The sequence below is a fragment of the Bubalus kerabau genome, chromosome 6, assembly GCF_029407905.1.
Source record: "Bubalus kerabau isolate K-KA32 ecotype Philippines breed swamp buffalo chromosome 6, PCC_UOA_SB_1v2, whole genome shotgun sequence".
In the NCBI taxonomy this organism is placed as follows: domain Eukaryota; kingdom Metazoa; phylum Chordata; class Mammalia; order Artiodactyla; family Bovidae; genus Bubalus; species Bubalus kerabau.
In genome coordinates this window covers 19,809,916-19,828,911 of record NC_073629.1, presented here as the reverse complement: position 1 = coordinate 19,828,911, position 18,996 = coordinate 19,809,916, and the positions used below count along the sequence as shown (strand labels likewise).

The 18,996-nt window shown below is 45.8% G+C and overlaps 2 protein-coding genes across 4 annotated transcripts; one reads left to right on the top strand and one right to left on the bottom strand.

Annotated features, from left to right (window-relative positions):
• Positions 1-5,409: 5,409 nt before the first annotated feature.
• On the bottom strand, positions 5,410-12,716 carry MRPL9 (mitochondrial ribosomal protein L9). 3 transcript variants are annotated; one of them, XM_055584282.1, is made up of 7 exons: positions 12,295-12,716; positions 11,963-12,119; positions 11,119-11,243; positions 10,854-10,904; positions 9,045-9,146; positions 6,054-6,137; positions 5,410-5,942 (listed from the first exon to the last, which is right to left on the bottom strand). In XM_055584282.1, exons 1-7 carry the CDS (start codon positions 12,691-12,693, stop codon positions 5,808-5,810), a joined length of 1,053 nt encoding a protein of 350 aa, XP_055440257.1. In that variant the 5' UTR covers positions 12,694-12,716; the 3' UTR covers positions 5,410-5,807. The 3 variants fall into 3 exon arrangements, 2 of the variants coding, with proteins under 2 accessions (XP_055440257.1, XP_055440258.1); XM_055584283.1 differs by having other exon boundaries at positions 6,077-6,137; XR_008715579.1 differs by lacking the exons at positions 5,410-5,942; positions 6,054-6,137 and adding exons at positions 6,157-7,133; positions 8,434-8,504.
• On the top strand, positions 12,109-18,974 carry OAZ3 (ornithine decarboxylase antizyme 3). The gene is given in 6 exon segments (XM_055584284.1): positions 12,109-12,140; positions 16,182-16,245; positions 16,247-16,321; positions 17,065-17,240; positions 17,739-17,824; positions 18,513-18,974. Coding segments are annotated over 6 exon segments (576 nt in total). The 3' UTR covers positions 18,656-18,974.
• Positions 18,975-18,996: the final 22 nt, after the last annotated feature.

Here is an 18,996-nt window from a genome sequence, read left to right as displayed (position 1 = left end):
TTCTGCATAGTTAGCCATTCTTTTAGTCAGTCTACTGGTGACAAACTTAGTTTTCCTTTGTCTTAGAGTATCTTAATTTCCCTGTCATCCCTGAAGGATTTTTTTTTTCTAGGTATAGAATTCTGGTCAACAGTCCAACATTTGAAAAATACGGTATCAACTCCTTCCTGCTTCTGTGGTTTCTGATGAGGAGTCTGCTGTCGTTTGAATTGGGTTGTTTTCCCTTAGCAGCAGTGTCATTTTTCTCTAGCTTTTTTCATGACTTTTTGTCTTTAGATTTCAGATTAGTCCTGATATGTCTTGGCATGAATTTCTTTGAGTTTATCTTGTTTGGGGTTTGCTTAGTTTCTTGAATCAGTATATTTATGTCTCTTAACAAATTTGGGAGGTTTTCAGCCATTACTCTGTTGTATATATTTATATTTTTATCCCTGCTGTCTTTCTCCTCTCCTCCTGGGACTCCAATGACAGAAATATTAGATCTTTTGTTATAGTCTCACAGGCCTCTGAGGCTCTGTTATTCCCCGCCCCCCGTTCTCTTTTCTCTGTGTTGTTCATAGTGGGGAGTTTCTGTTGTTCTCTTTTTCAAACCTTTCCTCTGTTCTCTTCGTTCTGCTGCTGAGTCCATCCACTGAACTTTTCATTTCCAGTATTACATTTTATAGTTTTAATACTTCCACTTAATTCTTCTTTGTATCATCTATTTCTCTAAAAGCTATTTTAATCCCATTAAAGCATATTCATAATTGTTTGTTGAAGCATTTTTCTCATGGCTGCTTTAAAATATGCCAGGTAATTCTAATATCTCTGTCATCTCAGTACTGGCATCAATTTTTCTTTTTTCATTGAAAAATGAAGAATGATTGAAATCATTTTGGTTCATGGTATGAGGACAGGTTTTTAAAAATTGGAATCTGGACATTTTTGTATTATGAGACTCGGAATCTTAATTTAAAACTTACTTCTGTTTTAACTGACTTTCTCTTATACTGCTTTGGCGCAGAAAGGGGAAATAGATAATTACTGCCAAGTATAATTTCAGATTTTACCCCTTACCTCCACTGACACCCAGGCATGTGGAGCGTCTCTTTCCCGTTAGGTGGGGATGTGAGTTCCAGCTTCCTACATGGTCTCCACTGATACTGTGGTGAATGAGGCCTCATTACTGCTGGGTAATGGTAAAAGTGCAAACTCTCCACTAGGCCTCCTCTGACTCAACCCTGTAGGAAGGCAGAAGCATGCCTCTTTCTGCCAGGTGGAAGTGAATCCAGGTTCCCTGAGGACACCAGGGAGGGATAGGACTCATTACTGGCTGGTAGAGGGGGAGCTTGTAGCTTCTTATCTGGCCTTCTGTGGCACCTCCCTGGCAGGCGTGTTGGCCCAGGTGTTATCACCTTTATAGAGCATGGAAGGCTAGATTCCCCTCTCAGCCTCGGCGTGGTGGTGGCAGGGCCACAGTGCTGTCTGTGGTGTTTGGCTAGAGTAGAGCAGTTAATTGTCTAAAAGGTTTTTTGCTAAGGCTGCTCCTTTGCTTTGACTAGGAGCAGGCTTTTACTGAGGCTTATTATTTGTACTTTTATTTGTACCCCAATTTGGCCTTTCCAAGTTGCTGGTTCTTTAAATCTGGGATAAACGAGGCAAAAAGAAAATCCAAGGGATTCACTGCAGTGTTGTTCCTTGGGCCCCACCATTCCTAGGCAGTATGCTTGCTTCTTTCCACTTCTCAGTCGTCTTTGTTTCATGTATAATTTCTAGGATTTATAGTTGTACCAGGAGTGGTGAAAGTGTAGCTATTCTACCTTCCCCGGAACTAGAAGTTCCATCAGTGTATTTTTCACATTAGGTATTGTATTCTTCATCTCTGAAAGTCAAAGTCGCTCAGTTGTGTCTGACTCTTTGCGACCCCATGGACTATACAGTCCATGGAATTCTCCAGGCCAGAATACTGGAGTGGGTAGCCATTCCCTTCTCCAGGGGACCTTCCCGAGCCAGGAATCGAGCTGGGGTCTCCTGCACTGCAGGCAGTTTCTTTACCAGCTATCAGGGAAGCCCCAATAGAAAGAAGTCCCATCAATGTGTTTTTCATGTCAGGTATTGTATTCTTCATCTTTAGAAGTTCCATTTGGGTCTTATATTCTCTCTCGCATTATAGTTTTGTTTGCCTTTACAGCCGTAAATGTCTGAAGCATATTTATAGCTGTGTTAATTCCACCCTCACTGTCATTTTTAGGAAAATTTCTTTTGGTTGGGATAACATTTCCCTGACTCTCTCTGTGTCTTTTTTTATGGTAATATTTGATTTGCTGGCTCTGTGGTAAAGAATCCACCTGCCAGTCCAGGAGGTGCAAGAGACGTGAGTTTGATCCGTATTGGGAATATCCCGAGTAGAAAATGGCAACCCACTCCAGTATTCTTGCCTGGAAAGTTCCATGGACAGAGAAGAGAAGCCTAGCGGGCTACAGTCCATGGAGTTTCAGAGTCACATAGGACTGAGCATGCATGCGTATTGACTGGGCATCAGACATTGGGAATTTTGTTTAGTGTTATATTTTATGTTTGCTGCCTTTCTTGAGTGTTGGTCTTGGTTCTGGTATGCTTGGTTATCGGTTTGATCCTTTCAAGGCTTGCTTTCAAGCTTTGCATGGTGGGTCCAGAGTAGCCTTTATCCTAATGCCCTTTTGAAGACTCCACCCGGTGCTCTATGCATTGTAAGATCTACCCACACTGTCAGGAATACAAACAAAACATTCCCAGTACTGTGTGTGGGAGCTCGGAGAACTGTTTCTTACTGTCTTTTGGTGTTCCCCACCCCCCAGCCTTGGTTTCACCCCACACATCCGCAGATCAGTATTCAGACCAAGGTTTGAGGGGACCCCTCTGCAGATCCTCAAAACTCTGGCCACTCCCTCATCTACAGTGTTCTGTTTCTCAATTTCTAGTCAGTTTCTTTTCCATCAACCCTAAGAGACACCTATTACAGCAAGAGGTGCAGCACTGGGTACATGCCCACAGGACCCAGGGTCTGATCACACACCATACCATCTAGAAGCGACACAACAATGGAGCGTCTTGGAGACACCAGCTTGGAGACGACACCCTGTAAAGATGAGATACCATCCTCCAGGATGGTTTATACCCTGGATCAGCCTAGAGTGCTGTGCCTAACTAAAACACACAGGTCTGGGAAACGGGGGTGGGGTGTAGGAGCAGCCCCCCTTTACCATCACTCTCACTGACCCACCTGGAGGAAGCTGTGCCTCCAGCTCAGGGCTCTGAATATTTAGAAGTCCTGCTTCACAGAAGGGGAATATTTTTACTAGTGGACACACTAAAAATCTCATTACATTTTAAGTTAGGGCTGTCAGCAGATTTACTTCAGATCACTACCAAAAGACAGTGAGGTTAAGGGAAGGAATCATTAACCTGGCAGGGGTAACTGACTTAACCATCAGGAGGTAAGGCTGCAATTACATGGTGGGGACAAGGGAGTGTATATTTGGCACCTAAGTCATCCACTCCTGCCTGATTTTTATTATAAATGGACAAGTGTAGTCATGGCCTGAGACGGTAACCCATTTAGGCCAACAGAAGTATAAACTGAGGGGATGTGAGGGAGAATCTAGAATGGGTAGTCCAAGAAGAAATAGGTATCAGTTGTAGACTTAAGCTACAGCAGCAGGGGCTATAGTCTGTCCCAGATCTTCCTCTTGTTTTCCCAGAACCTGCAGGATCATGTTGGGACTTGAAGCAAATGGGTCTGAAGAGCGCAATAAGTGGACTCTAGTGGACACTGGCATGCTGCCCAGACTCCTGCCTTCAGCACCGAGGCACTCATTTCCCAGGCTGCTGAGAATGTGTACAGCTCTCATCTGTGTTCCCCCTGGGAACTGCCTGTGCCTGAAATCAGTCACCACACCCAAGACCCTCCCCTGGTCAGTGTCGGGTTCTATAGGTCTGGCCACTTGCCTCAACGTGGCACACATCTTTGTAGAGCCATTCCTAGCTTCAGTCTCTTGTGGGACTAAGGCCTTTGCTGAAACTGCATCAGCTCAACTTCTGTCTCTACCTAATCTTGCTTCCTTCATTCCCCAACAGGTGTTAATCTAGAGGACTCCCCCCAGTAAACCTCACCCACATCACGGTTTTGCCAAGAACTCACCTTATGACAAGTATTTAAATACTTTTTGAGATTAGCTGTGTGGAATGTTGTCTGTTGCCCAATTTCAGAGAGCTTCAACCTGATGATGGTGGTGGTATGGAATGATGTGGTGTTAAATGACCTTTCCATTTCAAGGACAGCAGGGATTGATGGCAAATTTGACAGTTGAACAGCAAATTTCAAAGAATACTAGTGCTCGACCTGAGTTATGGAATTCTGGAAAGTGTGACGGATACAGATACAAGTGCTGCAACCACTGATGAAAGAACCCTCATTAGAAGGATGGCTGCATGTGGATGAAAGTAGTTAATTGGCTTGGCAAGGCAGGTGAGCTGCTGCTGCTGCTAAGTCGCTTCAGTCGTGTCCGACTCTGTGCGACCCCACAGATGGCAGCCCACCAGGCTCCCCGTCCCTGGGATTCTCCAGGCAAGAACACTGTTGCTAAGTCGCTTCAGTCGTGTCCGACTCTGTGCGACCCCACAGACAGCAGCCCACCAGACTCCCCCGTCCCTGTGATTCTCCAGGCAGGAACACTGGAGTGGGTTGCCATTTCCTTCTCCAATGCATTAAAGTGAAAAGTGAAAGTGAAGTCGCTCAGTCATGCCCAACTCTTAGCGACCGCATGGACCTACTGGAGTGGGGTGCCATTGCCTTCTCTGGGCAGGTGAGCTCAAACAGGATAAATCAATTTCTTTGAGCTTCTGGTAAGGGTAGCAAAGAGTCAATGGTCTCATCTTTATCCTTCCTAAAAATCTCACATTTGAGTGACTCTGGCACAATTCATTGTTAACAAGAGTTGGTCTTTCTTCCAGGAAAGAACCTTGAACTTATGCAGAACTATCTACTTGCCTCATCTCCCAATCCATAATTACCTATGAATTAGCCCCACATCTTAACCTTTGTCTGGAAACCAGACAAATTCTTTTTCAAAATTTCAAGAGTTCCCTTTTTAAACTTCTTTCATCCCAGCTTTATTTTCTCCAACAACTGTCCTTAGGCCTTATTCAGATCTCCTTAGAAAAGTAGAATCCATTGTGCTTATTTGTATTGAGGACTTTATTAGTATACCTAATAAGTTTTAAGACCATAAGGCATATCAGCTTGAGTAATTTGTCCACAGCAACTGTGGGCTGTAGCCCAAAAAATGTTTTCTCTTTTTCTCCTTTTAGGAGCAAACCCCAGGGGCTTTCCAAGAGGACATTCCACTTGGAAGTCCTGTCCCCAGTCTACTCAAGTCAGTAAACACCACCTAAAAAGAACACAACCTTTTTATTTTTTCAGAGATACAATGTTCAGTTTGGATGATCAGAATAAGCTAGCTAGCTCTACCATTTATTCCAGTGAATTCCAATGAAGGAAGAGGCTAAATAGGATCTAGATTCTTTTGGTCTGTTAATATTTAGCTTATCAAATCCACAGCCTGTACTTCTGGAGCAGGCCTCCCCAGTAAGGCCAAATGTGATAACTGTTGAAGATGGAAAATATGGATGATTCAACACATACATGCAGTCCGGTCTGCTGTTGCTGCCTCCATACACTTTCTAAAATTCCGTGTTTGGTTCGAGCTAGGAGCGGTTCCACAGTGCTGGTCCATCTTTGCTCCACCGTTCCTCTGATTCTGCTTTGCCGCTTTCGAGGGAGAACAGGTTCAGATCTTCTGGAAGCTGGTGGAGGCCATTCCCTTGGCAGCTTGCTGGGCTAACCAGTACTTATATCTTTTGGTTTTGGGCCTCTCAAAGTTCACCACGGACATAGGTACCCTCACAGTGTCAAGTCCATTTACCTGCCCACAGAACAATAGGAATGCTTAGGTCAGGGGGCAAATAAGGCCAACACAACCCAATCCCAGCTTTCTACCCAGTCAGAAAAAGGAGACCGTATGTGAAACACTCACCGTTACCTCGCACCAGTACTCACCCCTCTGGGTGATGGGCTCTTCGGGCAACTTTAATGCATGTGGGGCAACCACAACGCCAAGCTGCAAAAAAAATCACAACCAAATGGAGCTCTTTTTACATGGTTGCCACTCTGGGCAATCTGAAGAGGATTCTAGACTTCCCTGTACAGGGATGAGTACAACGGCGGAGTTTACCCTGGCTGATCCCATGGAAAGGCACAAACCTCCATAAAGAGTGGCAGAGAAACTCAGTCTTGATTTCTCAGGGAGGTGGTTTCACAAAGAGAAACAGGGTTTGAGATCAAAATCACTTCATCCACATAAATAAAAATTCTCCAGTGTCACAATTCCCCAGCTTTTCCTATCTAGAGAAAATAAATGTTCCCATCTTCTATCAGTTTTCAATTTCTTTGTGACCATCCTTAGTCATTTCCCTTCCACGCCTCTGCAAACCAATCAAGAACACTTTCCCTAAGATGGACAGCCACGTGTAAATTAATGAAGTTAGAACACACTCTCACACCATACACAAAATTAAACTCAAAATGGTGTAAAGACTTACACACAAGACATAACACCACAAAACTAGAAGAGAACACAGCAAAACATTCTGGCATACATTGTACCAATTATTTCCTGGGTTAGTCTCCCAAGACAACAGAAATAAAAGCAAAAGTAAACAATGGGACCTAACCAAATTGACAAGCTTTTGCACAGCAAAGGAAACCATGAAACAAAGACAACCTGCAGACTGGGAGAAAATATTTACAAATGATGCCACTGACAAGGGCTTAATTTCCAAAATATAGTAACAACTCATATACAACTCAACAACAACAAAATCAACCCAACTGGACTTCCCTGGTGGTCTTGTGGTTAAGAATCTTGTCTGCCAATGCAGGGGACATGAGCTGAATCCCTGAAGATTTCACATGTGATGGGGTGACTAAGCCCATGCATCCTAGGCCCGCGCTCCGAAACGAGAGGCCACCGCAGCGAGAAGCCTGTGCGCTGCAACCAGAGAGCAGCTCCTGTGCACAGCAATGAAGACCAAGTGCAGCTAGAAATAGAGAAAAACTGAAAGAAAAGAAGCCAACCCCATCAAAAAATGGGCAGATGACCTAAACAGACATTTCTCCAAAGAAGACACACTGGCCAACAGACACAGGAAAAGATGCTCAACACTGCTAATGGTTCAGTTCAGCTCAGTTGCTCAGTCGTGTCCGACTCTTTGTGACCCCATGAATCGCAGCACGCTAGGCCTCCCTGTCCACTGAAATGCAAATTAAAGTAAATGAGGTACCATCTCACACCATTAAAAAGTCTACACAGACCTCCCAAGCAGTCCAGTGGTAAAGAATTCACCTGCCAATGCAGGGGACATGGGTTCAATGCCCTGGTCCAAGAAGATCTCACATGCCGAGGGGCAACTGAGCTTGCAACCTGCAACCACAGAGGCCACACACCGCAACCACTGAAGCCCATGCTCCGCAATAGGAGAAGTCACTGCAAGGAGAAGCCTGTGTACTGCAAGTATAGAGTAGCCCCAACTCACAACTAGAAAAAGCCCACATGAAGCAATGAAGGCCAGTGTATCCAAAAGTGAAACAAAACTCTACAGATAACAAATGCTGGAGAGGGTGTGGAGAAAAGGGAATCCTCTTACACTACTGGTGAGAATGTAAACTGGTGCAGCCAGTATGGAAAACAATATGGAGCTTCCTCAAAAAAAAAACAACTAGAGTCGCCATATGACCCAGCAATACCATTCCTAGGTATGTGCTTAGTCGCTCAGTTGTGCTGGACTCTGCGACCCCAGGAACTGCAGCCCACCAGGCTCCTCTGTCCATGGGGATTGTCCAGGCAAGAATACTGGAGTGGGTTGCCATGCCCTCCTCCAGGGGATCTTTGCAACTCAGGGTTCAAACCCAGGCCTCCTGCATTGCAGGCGAATTCTTTACCGTCTGAGACACCAGGGAAGCCCACTCCTGGGTTTATATCTGGACAAAACTATAATTCAAAAAGATACATGTGGGACTTCCCTGGTGGTCCAGTGGTTAAGAATCCACCTGCCAATGCAGGGGGCATGGGTTTGATCCCTGGTCCTGGAAGATCCCACATGTTGCAGAGCAACTAAGCCCCTGTGCCACAGCTACTGAAGCCCCCACACCTAGAGCCCATGCTGTGCAACAAGAGAAGCCACCACAATGAGAAGCCTGCACACCATAACAGAGCCCATGCTCGCTGCAACCAGAGAAAGCCTGCGTGAAACAGCAAAGGCCCATCGCAGTCGAGACACGGAAACAGCCTAAATGTCCATCAGCACATGAATGGGTAAAGAAATTGTGGTCCATATACACAACGGAACACTACTCACCCACAAAACGGAATGAAACCATGCCATCTGCAGCAACAGGGATGGACCCAGAGATGACCATACTAAGTGAACTAAGTCAGAGAGACAAAGACCGTATGCTGTCACTTGTATGTGGAATCTAAAATATGACACGAATGATCTATGAAACAGAAACAGATCCACAAACGCAGAGAACAGACTTGTGACTGCCCAGGAGGAGGGCACATCGATTTACGTATGGCTGTCCAACTTAGGGAAAGCATTCCTGGCTGGCTTGCACTGTGGGAGGGAAATGACTTGTGGTTGCCAGGCTGGGGAGGGATGGATTGAGAGTCTGGGATTAGCAGACTAGATATTGCGACTATATAGGGTGGATAAACAGCAAGGTCCCACTGTACACAACAGGGCACTATATTCAGTATCCTGTGACAAACCACAATAGAATATGAAAAAGGGCACATATATATAAAATGATCATTTTGCTGCACAGTAGAAATATGTTTTAAATCAATTAAAAAAAAAAAGCTTTCCCTAACTTCAGCTGGATGATCACACCCTTTCCTAACAGAGTAGCTGCTGCTTCCCAGGGGTAGCTTCCATCTTAGGGCCACAGTGGTAACGGGAGTACTCACATTTCTGAGAAAGTGGCGGGCAACTATTTCAGGGGTTAGCTCCCATTTGACATTGTTCTTCATTCCTACCTCCAGGTGGCAACTCCTCAGAAATTTCACTGTCTGAGAGGAATTATAAACAGAGGGTGGGTTAGAGTTGGAATCAAGGAGAGGAAACATGTTAGCAAGAGGCCAAGAGGCATAAAGTCTGAGAGTTCAGGCAAAGCACGCTTCCTGCCTCGTAGCCAAGAGAGGTGAGATGATCAATAGGAAAGATAAAAATTCCTATCGTCTCAAGACTGACATCATGGAAAGATGTTTCAGCAATGCTCTGGAGGGGAATATGGCCTGTACTTGGCTCTCCCTAAGCAAGGAGACACAGGCCATGTCAAAGTTAGGCTCATCAACTGTTCATCTCAGGATGGAAAGACTTTCATAGACAGTTTTAATCCAATATTCTGGCCCTTCAATCCTACCACTACACCATTAATGATTCCTCCTTGCTTACAGAATGAGGTATATTAAAAAAAAAAAAAGAATGAGGTATAAATTCATCAGCTGAGGATTAAAGATGTTTTATAAATCATGCCCACCCCACTTTCCAGTCATATATTTCCTAATATACTATTCAAGTCCTCTGCTTTAACTAGGCTGGTCTACTTTCTATTTTAAAACATGCTTTAACTGAGCTATCACTTCACATCTGACATAATGGCGATCATCAAAAGAATACAAGTAACAAATGCTGGCAAGGATGTGGAGAAAAGGGAATCCTTGTACACTGTTGGTGGGAATTTAAATTTGTGCAGCCACTGTGGAAAAGAGTACAGCAGTTTCTCAAAAAACTAAAAATATTAGAACTACCATATTATCCAGAAATTCCACTCCTGGGTATATATATCCAACCCCCTCCAAAACACTAATTCAAAAAGATACATGCACCCCAATGTTCATAGCCATGTTATGGACACAACCTAAGTGTCTATTATGAATGGATAAAGATATGGTCTACGCAACACACACACACACACACACACACACACAGACACAATGGAATACTATGCAGCCATTTAAAAGAACAAAATTTTGCCATTTGCGGCAACAAGGATGGACTTGGAGGCCATTATGCTAGGTGAAATAAGTCAGAGAAAGAAAAATACTGTATGATATCACTTATATATGTGGAATCTAAAAAATACAAATCAGTGAATATAACGAGACAAAAACCGATGCACAGGTATAGAGTGTAAGACAGGTTACAAGGATGTACTATACAGCCTGGGGAATATAGCCAGCATTTTGTAATAACTATAAATGCAGTGTAACCTTAAAACATGCCTTAATTATCTACTGAGACTTCATCTCCCTTAATACCTTTCCTACCTTCCTGGTCTATCCAAAGCCTATTAATCCCACAAGGCCTAATTCAATCCCATCTGAAAAAAATCCCTCCTCAATCACCCTAATCCATTTTAGTCCATGTCACTCATGATTTATTGTCTTGAGTTTATGTATCACTTTCTCTTGTGTCTGTGTTCTTTCCAACTTGTCTGTAAACACCCCTGAAGGCAGAGTCCTCATCTCACATTTTTCCAAGGGTTCCCGCCCAGGTTGGGGCCTCCCTCAACAAGCCAGAGCACTTGACCCAACATGTCAGGATCTCCTAGGAGGTCTTAATATTAGTATCAGTTACAGCAGCCACCGTACTTCCCCCTGCCCCTACCTTGTGCCTGAAATTAGGAGACTTCAAGGAAATCAAGAAGTCTTTTAGGGAGAGATTGGTGACTTCTGTATGTGACCAATAAATAAAGATTTTCTGTTTCTACTCACCGCCTCACCTGCCTTGGTCTGGATCTTGTCTAGTTTTCCTTCTTGTCTCAGCTAGAAAAGAAAGTTACAGATTGAAAAAGAGAAAAGAGTCCATAGTAACTAACAACAAATTCTTACTATACTGGGCATAGTCTGGGCTTCTGAATTCCTGTTCTTCTAGTCCCTACCTCATTTTCAAATTAAATATTAAAGGGAAAGAAGCTGTTAGAAGTAATGTTTAGGTTTTACTATCTCTTGAGTCCCTCTGCTTTCTTTTTGGGCTCACCAATTTCTCCTCTTCAAACAGCTTCTTGTTTTCAGGAGATGCATACACAGCCAGTCCTTCAGGAAGTAGTCGATTACGGCCTACAGACTTTTTCACTGAGACCAGGTCACCTCGGACTCCAAGTTCTGCCAACAGAGAACAGAGGCACAGGATCAGAATTATCTAGCAGTCCCTAAAGAGGAGATGATCAAAGAAAAAGAGACCTCTTATTCTCTCACAGTGCTTATTCCTCGCAGAAGAAATATTAGTATTCACTAGGAATAGCACGATTTCGAATTCATTTCTTTAGGGCCTGATTGAAAAACTCAATACTCCATGTACAAAGTGAAGCACTGTCCCATCACAGAGATTTCAGTATGTGGTGCCTACTGTCAGGCCTTTCTCCCCACACACTGTTAAAGATGCTGTGCTAAGTGGCTTCAGCCCTGTCCAACTCTTTGCGACCATATGCTCTGTAGCCCGCCAGGCTCCTCTCTCCATGGGGAGAATACTGGAGTATTCTCAGGCAAGAATACTGGAGTGGGTTGCCGTGTCCTTCTCCAGGGGATCTTCCTGATCCAGGGATCAAACCAGTGTCTCCTAAGTCTCCTGCATTGCCAAGCGGGTTCCTTACCACTAGCGCCACCCGGGAAGCCCATGCATAGGGAAACAGTCAAAATGAGGCCTTCCAAGACTCCGGAACATAAAATTAGACGATGCTGCATTCATATTCTAATTTTCTATGTAGGAAATCAATGTCACAATCACAGTACTTTTTACCGCTTCTTCTCAGTAGCGAAAGGGCAGAAGAAAGGTGAGGCCGAACAGAACCAGCCTGAGAGAAGTACCTCTCCCCGGGCCTTACCGTCCACCGACTGGGTGAGGATGAGCTCCAGGTTTTCTTTGGGCCGGTGTTTCGTATCTTCCACGAGCTTGTAGACGCGGTGTCGCCGGTGCAGGCGCGGTTTCCGGCCTTCTCCCGCTAGCGGCACCTTCCACCAGCGCTCTACAATGACCGTGCCCTGGCGGCCGGGGGAGCGAGGGTGAGCCTCCTCCACTGGCCGCCGGCACCTCAAGGAGAGCCCACCACCCTTGATTTGGGGCCCACCCGGTCTCAGCGCGCTTCTCAAAACAAGCCTCGGCCATAACTAGCTCCACCAGAGGCAAGGAGCCCCAGGACTCAGACCCGGCCCTCACCCGACTGTGAGATAGGCTGAAGTCGCGCTCCGAGCCGGGGGTGCGCCCTGAAAGTCGCGGCCGGAGGAGCTCCCGGACCCCTCCTCGCAGCAGCCGCTCAGTGAACACCCGCAGCTGAACTCCCCGCGGGACTGCAAAAGCAGCCGCCGCCATGTTCTCGGGTGCACAGGAAGGTCCGCAAGACGCAGGCGGCAGGAAAGGCCCCCGCGGGCTGCCCGCGGCGCGCCTGAGCCGGCGCGGCTCTGTGCGCGCTGAGCTTCCAGGAAAGCCTGGCGCGGATTGAGCTGCGATTTGGTGTCTGGAGACCAGAGATCTGGCTGGGATGGGTGGTCCACGATTCAGCATTTCCGTCACTCCCTTTTCCCAGTTTCTTCTCGGGGGAGGGACACCCATAGCCATTGACCGATAGTGGAATGACTGTTAGGTGCACTGACACCGGGAGACACCCGCTCCCTCCCTTGGCTTCACTTGTCTTTATTAGTCTCTATTACTGGGGGCTTTTTATTTAGCTCCAGTCGCTCTCTGAGGTCGCTTCCAGTTCTGACGTTCTGTGATAGCTGGATGCTGAGAGGAGAGGGTACTGCTCTCCCTTTCCTTACTTCAAATCTATCTAAAAGTGGTGGAAGGATGGAATCCTTTGGAAAACTGCCAACCTCAGGATCGTCTCTTAATCGTTACTCTAGTCTTCCTATCCTGGAATAAGATACTATCTTCCTTCAGGATTACTGCAATAGTCTCCTAACAAATATTTAAATAAGTGTAAATCACGAGGGAGACAGTTCCCTCTGTGGAGGGTCTCAGTACTGGGGAGTAAACCATATAAATGGAATGAATAGGGCCTGTTTGGCACGAGATTTATGGAAAGATGCTCTGAGCATCATGTTGCTGCTGCTAAGTCGCTTCAGTCGTGTCCAACTCTGTGCGACCCCATAGACGGCGGCCCACCAGGCTCCCCCGTCCCTGGGATTCTCCAGGCAAGAACACTGGAGTGGGTTGCCATTTCCTCCTCCAATGCATGAAAGTGAAAAGTGAAAGTGAAGTTGCTCAGTCGTGTTTGACTCTTAGCGACCCCATGGACTGCAGCCTACCAGGCTCCTCCGTCCATGGCAGGAGGAGCATTTTCATTTCCTCCATCCATTTTCTAGACAAGAGTACTGGAGTGGGTTGCCATTGCTTTCTCCAAGCATCATGTTATTCGACCTATAAACAGCCTTTGGCCAGCAGTCCCTCGTAATTACACTTTCTTTAGGTAGCTTCCAGGACACCCAATTTATTTTTCTCCTTCTGGTCCCAGAAACAAGCGGGGAGCTTCACTCATTTTCTTCAGTCTCCTTTGCTGATTTCTCCTTTATTCTTCATCTCTTAGAGTACCCCCAGGGCTCAGTCTTTGGATCTTTTCTGAATGCCAATCTTTACTCATATGCCAATGACTTCAAATTTGTGTCTTCACCCTAGACTTCTAAACTCCACACATGACTATCCAGCTGCTTACTTCATCTTCCCTTTATACAACTGTGGACAATGCAAAGTTAACAGGCTCCAAACTAAACCCATCTCTATCCTCTGCCCCATTCTGCCACAGCTGCAGCCTTTCTTCTCTGTGATGGTAACTCCCTTCTTTCAGTTCTTGGACTCACCTCTCCTACTTCAGGAAATCCTGTGGGTGCTACCTTTATACTATTTCCAGAATCCAACCATATCCCATCACTCCAGCTCTCCACCATGGTATAAGATACTTTCTCCAGGATTACTGCAATAGTCTCCTAACAAATAATTCTTTAGAGCTCTACAGATTATTTGCAATACACCAGTCAGAATCTTTTGAAAAACATGTCAGATCATGTCTCATCTGTCCAAAACTTGCAAAGACTTCCCCCTTTAGTCAAAGAAAAAGGCCATACAATGGTCTACAAGGCCCTGTATGACCCGGTCCCATTAGCTGTCTTCTTCTACTCCCCCTATAGCTTACAGGGCTTACCAGGTAGCAGTAGTGGTAAAGAACCTGCCTGCCAGTGCAGGAGATATGAGATGGGGGTTCAATCCCTGGGTTGGGAAAATCCCCTGGAAGAGGAAATGGCAACCCCTAGTATTCTTGCCTGGACAATCCCATGGACTGGAGGCTGTCAGGCTATGTCAGGGGGTCGCAAAGGGTCAGACAGGACCGAAGCAACTTAGCACGTAGCTTGTAGTTAACCCACAGTGGACTCCTGTTTCTTGAAAACATTTGACCCGTTCTCCTTAGGGATTTGCACTAGCTGTTGCTTTCACACAGAAGCTTGTTATCCTCAGATGTTGGCTTGGCCTAACTCCCTCACCCCCTTTGAGTCTTTAAATGTCACCCTTTCAATGAGAGCTCCTTAGATCACCCTTTTATTACTGCCACTGTCCCACCCCCTTCACCCTTCTGAGCCTTCTTTCTACTCGATCATCTTCTAACACGTGAAATAGTTCTCTTGTGTTTAGTGTTTAGGTTTGTTTTTTCAGTGTTCGAAGCTCCATGGAGCAGGGATATTTGCTTTGTTTACTGGTGTATCCCAAGCTCACAGCAGGCCCCCAATAAGTATTTGTAAATGGATGAAGAACGTGCAGAGGTCTCAGACTGGTGGCGCCAGCTCCAAATTTTGAACACAATGTTGATTTTTTTAATCAATAATTTTTATTTTTTGTTAGTAGTAAAATTTCTCAGATTAAAAAAAATATCTTTTTGAGAAACTTACCACAAAAATCTCTTTCCAGTTTCTGTTGAAAATTGTATGCTCTGGTCTGCATTCCTGCATGGAAACTTGGAGCTGAGCTGTGTCCCTACGCACCACCCCCCTGCCCCCCTTTTTTTAAGAGTGTGTGAGCTTTTCATTTTGCTATAGTCCCACCCAGCAGCTCCACTAATTTCCCCTAGCTGTCCAGGCCCCTGGAGACACCGAGTTTGCAGTTCCTACCCCATAAGGCACTGAGAAAGTTCAACAACATGTAGAACCACTGGGTTATTAAAGGTAGGGATAATAAAAATATTGAACTGATAGGAATAGGGAACCAACCAATCAAGTCAGATACTGGATCAGGGCCTTAGAAGCCTCCTGCGGTGCCAGACCCCAATCTGTTACTGAAGCGTGGGTTTGCCACACGCACACGCCAGAGGGGAGCCCATGTTCCGTGAGCACAAGTGGTCAGCCAGGGCTGTTTATCAACCACACAGAAACAAAAAGTATTTTAATTTCTGGTACAGCCATGAAGTCCATACTAGTTGAACAAGAGCTTTGGGGGCTACCTAAGGGGGTAGATGGGGTAAGGAGCACAGAGAGGAGCCCTGAAGTGACTGAAAGGCTGGCCCTTTGCCCATGTCACAGTGCTCACCGTGTCACAATGGGACCAGGGGCCTGAACCCCTGCCACCAGCCCCTGAACCTCACTTTGCCGCAGGGAGGCACTGAACTAAGAAACTGCCTTGTTACAGGTCACGCCCCTCTTTCTACTCCCTTTCTTATATCAAGAGGGGAAAAACACGGAACTACCTCTACCCGTTCTGGTCACCATACGCCTATTACCTTTACTGTTACAAGTACCGGATCACCCTCCGGGAGAAGATGCTGCCTTGCTGTAAAAGGTACTTGTTTTAATCTCTACCTGTAGTTGTTTAACTGTAAAGAAAAATAAAAGAATTTGAAAGGACTCCCTAAGTGGCAAAAGATAATAGCAAAGTAGGGTGGAAGGCTGGCATGGAACTTTGTAAACCTTTCTATCTGGCTGGCCTGGGGAAATGGAAATAGATAGGCTGGTTCACAGAAGATACAGAAGACAGTGCCAGAGCCTGGCCCCGTGTACCTGGAAGGTAAGTCTCTCCTCATCTCAGACTCAGAGATCAACTAACTAGGGCCTCTTTTCTCTCATCAGTATCACCACTTATAAGGAAGAGGAGGACTTGACACTCCGGCCCCGCTGCTGTCTTCAGTGCTCCTGAGTCCCTAGTAGGTCTTCAGGGGGCCAGACGCACCGAGCAGGATGATCAAGACCAGCTTAAAGAATTATATTCGGTAAGTGGACTGGGAGCTGGTGCTGGGACATGGCAGCCCATTGCTTGCTGTAATATGGTATCTTGCAAAGGGACATGAACTAGTTGGAAAATAAATCATAGAAAGCTAGCTCATGTGACCTCCTGTGTAAAAGTGACTTGCTTTATAGGCAAGGATTCTGGTCCAGAGAACTTAAGGCAGGGTCCTAGGGCTGGTGTTGAAAAGCAGGATGGGAAAAGAAGAACTGAAAACAAAGACAGACTATATTAAGACATAAAGCTGTATTCTGGGACATAAAGCTGTTTAGATGCTAAGTTTTGGGTCTAGAATCCGGAACTCCTGCACTTGCCTTTGTATCATCATGCCTAGGTATGAGCTATCCATTTTTAGATAAGAAGTGCCAGAATTTAGAGAAAACTTATATGATGGAAAAAAGTAGAAGAGTAATATTAGTGAGACAGTAAACAGATGACACAGCTTTGTTTAAAGAATAAGCTGTTTGATGTAAATACAAGTTTCTGAACCATTAGTGCACCCCTCACTGGAGTCGGCAAATTTTTGTCAAGGAAAACTCCATGATAGGGACAGAGTTAGGTCCTAGGACTAAGAGATATTGAGTAAGGCCTGGCTCCACTTCACCTAGGCTCTCCATCAGCCCCCTCCTTGCTTCCACAGACACACCTAAACAGGTCTGAGATCTGATTTGAGGGTTAGGTGAGCACGGAAACAGGAGACTGTTACTCTCATTTTTACTCCTTTTCTAGGCTGGGAACCTGACGGTGCTGTCTACTGACCCCCTGCTTCACAAGGACCCGGTGCAGTTAGACTTCCACTTCCGCCTCACCCCCCAGACCTCTGCCCACTGGCACGGCCTTCTGTGTGACCACAGGCTCTTCCTGGACATCCCATATCGGGCCTTGGATCAAGGCAACCGGGAAAGGTGACTGGGTCTGGATGGGGGGAGGGGAGGTGAAGGGAAGAGGTAGGGTTTCACTCTGATGTCACAATCAGGTAATGGGCATGCTAGCCAGTGAGGGCTTATTCAGGGGCTGGATACATTCAAATCACTGAACCAGCCAAATCACTGAATCAGCTCCTGGTGAGCTGAGCCAGGATCTGGATTCAAGGGATAACAGCCTATAGGAGGTTGCTAAACTGATTCAGAATCACAAGGTGGAATCCATAAATAGTTGAAAGGAAGTGATCTCCAGCTGTTTGTCTTTATAGAGTGGCCCCCTTTCCCCAAACCCCTTCCACAGTAGGTGTAAGTGTATAAACCCTTAGCTTCAGAGAAAAATCCATCAAAACTAGTTTGGAACTTTCACTTCCTTGGGTCAGGAAACAATGAGCAATAAAATACCTTCTGTTGCAAATAGGCACCTTTCTCAATTTTGAGTTTGTGAAACATGCCATTAACCATTTTCCTTCTGGTCCCTAGTTTGACCGCAGCACTGGAGTATGTGGAGGAGAAGACCAATGTGGATTCCGTGTTTGTAAACTTCCAAAACAACCGGAATGACAGAGGTGGGGAATCTGCTCTATTCTTCCTGGCCCTTGTGCTGAAGCAGCTGACAGTGATTTCCCCTTTATAGGAGACCTTCCTCCCCTCATTCTAAAGGGCATGTTCAGGCAGTTCAGGGATTCAACACCCATCCCCTTCTCCCCACCAAGGAAATTAAGGCACCTAGTATTCTGTTCATTCAAGTCATAACTGAACTGTCAGAAAGGCCCTGCACACAGATTTCAGAACCTAGACTGAAGAAGCACTGGTGAAATTACACAGAAGCCATTCAAGGGGTGTGGCTGGTAGGACAGAAAGAGTCTCAAATGTATTAAGCACCCATAATGTGAAAGGGTCAGGTGTAAGGCCAGGAATATATTTAACCAGATGCAAGGTGCACATTACAGAAACGCTTGCTCCCTCAGGGAGCTTATACTCTGCTGGATATGAGAGACAAGCAAGAGTTTATTATACCATCATTGTGTTAGGCACTTCGTAAACATCTCATTTAAATTCTGTGATCCTCATTTTACAAACATGTAGAACACTGCAGCCAGGTTAGAGTCCAGCTCTGTTTGACTCCAAAGCACATCATCCCTGTGCCTGCACCACACTGCTCCCTGCCCAGTCATTCCCCAGTGGAAGAAGCCAAATCTAGGGGAATGGTTGCATGGGGCCTCAGGGTATTCTAATGTTGTTCTCTTTTCACAGGTGCTCTGCTACGCGCCTTCAGCTACATGGGCTTTGAGGTGGTCAGACCAGACCACCCAGCCCTTCCTCCCTGGGACAATGTCATCTTTATGGCGTATCCCCTTGAAAGGGATGTTGGCCACCTGGCCAGTGAACCTCCCTGAACACGCTTATTCCTACTCTGTGAGGGGCTGGGAGCCTTGTTAAGTGAGAACCAAGCTTCCAGGATGTGACAAAACACCTTCCGTCTAGGAGTAAAGGGTAGTGCAATCCTCTTGTGTTTACTATTTCTTTGCTGGGGGAGTGGGGGAGAGGGCTGGCTGGAGTGAAAAATGAGCCTTACAGAGCTGAATTCACTGAGGGACAGACAGACATTTGATGACTGAAAAGCTTAAAGGGGTCTGAGCAAGACAGGGAAAGGACCCAGGGATTTTAAGCTTTTGCCTTCCCCCATCCCAAAACTATTCCCTGGTTTAACCATCTGAGCACCGGCCAGGAGCAGGAA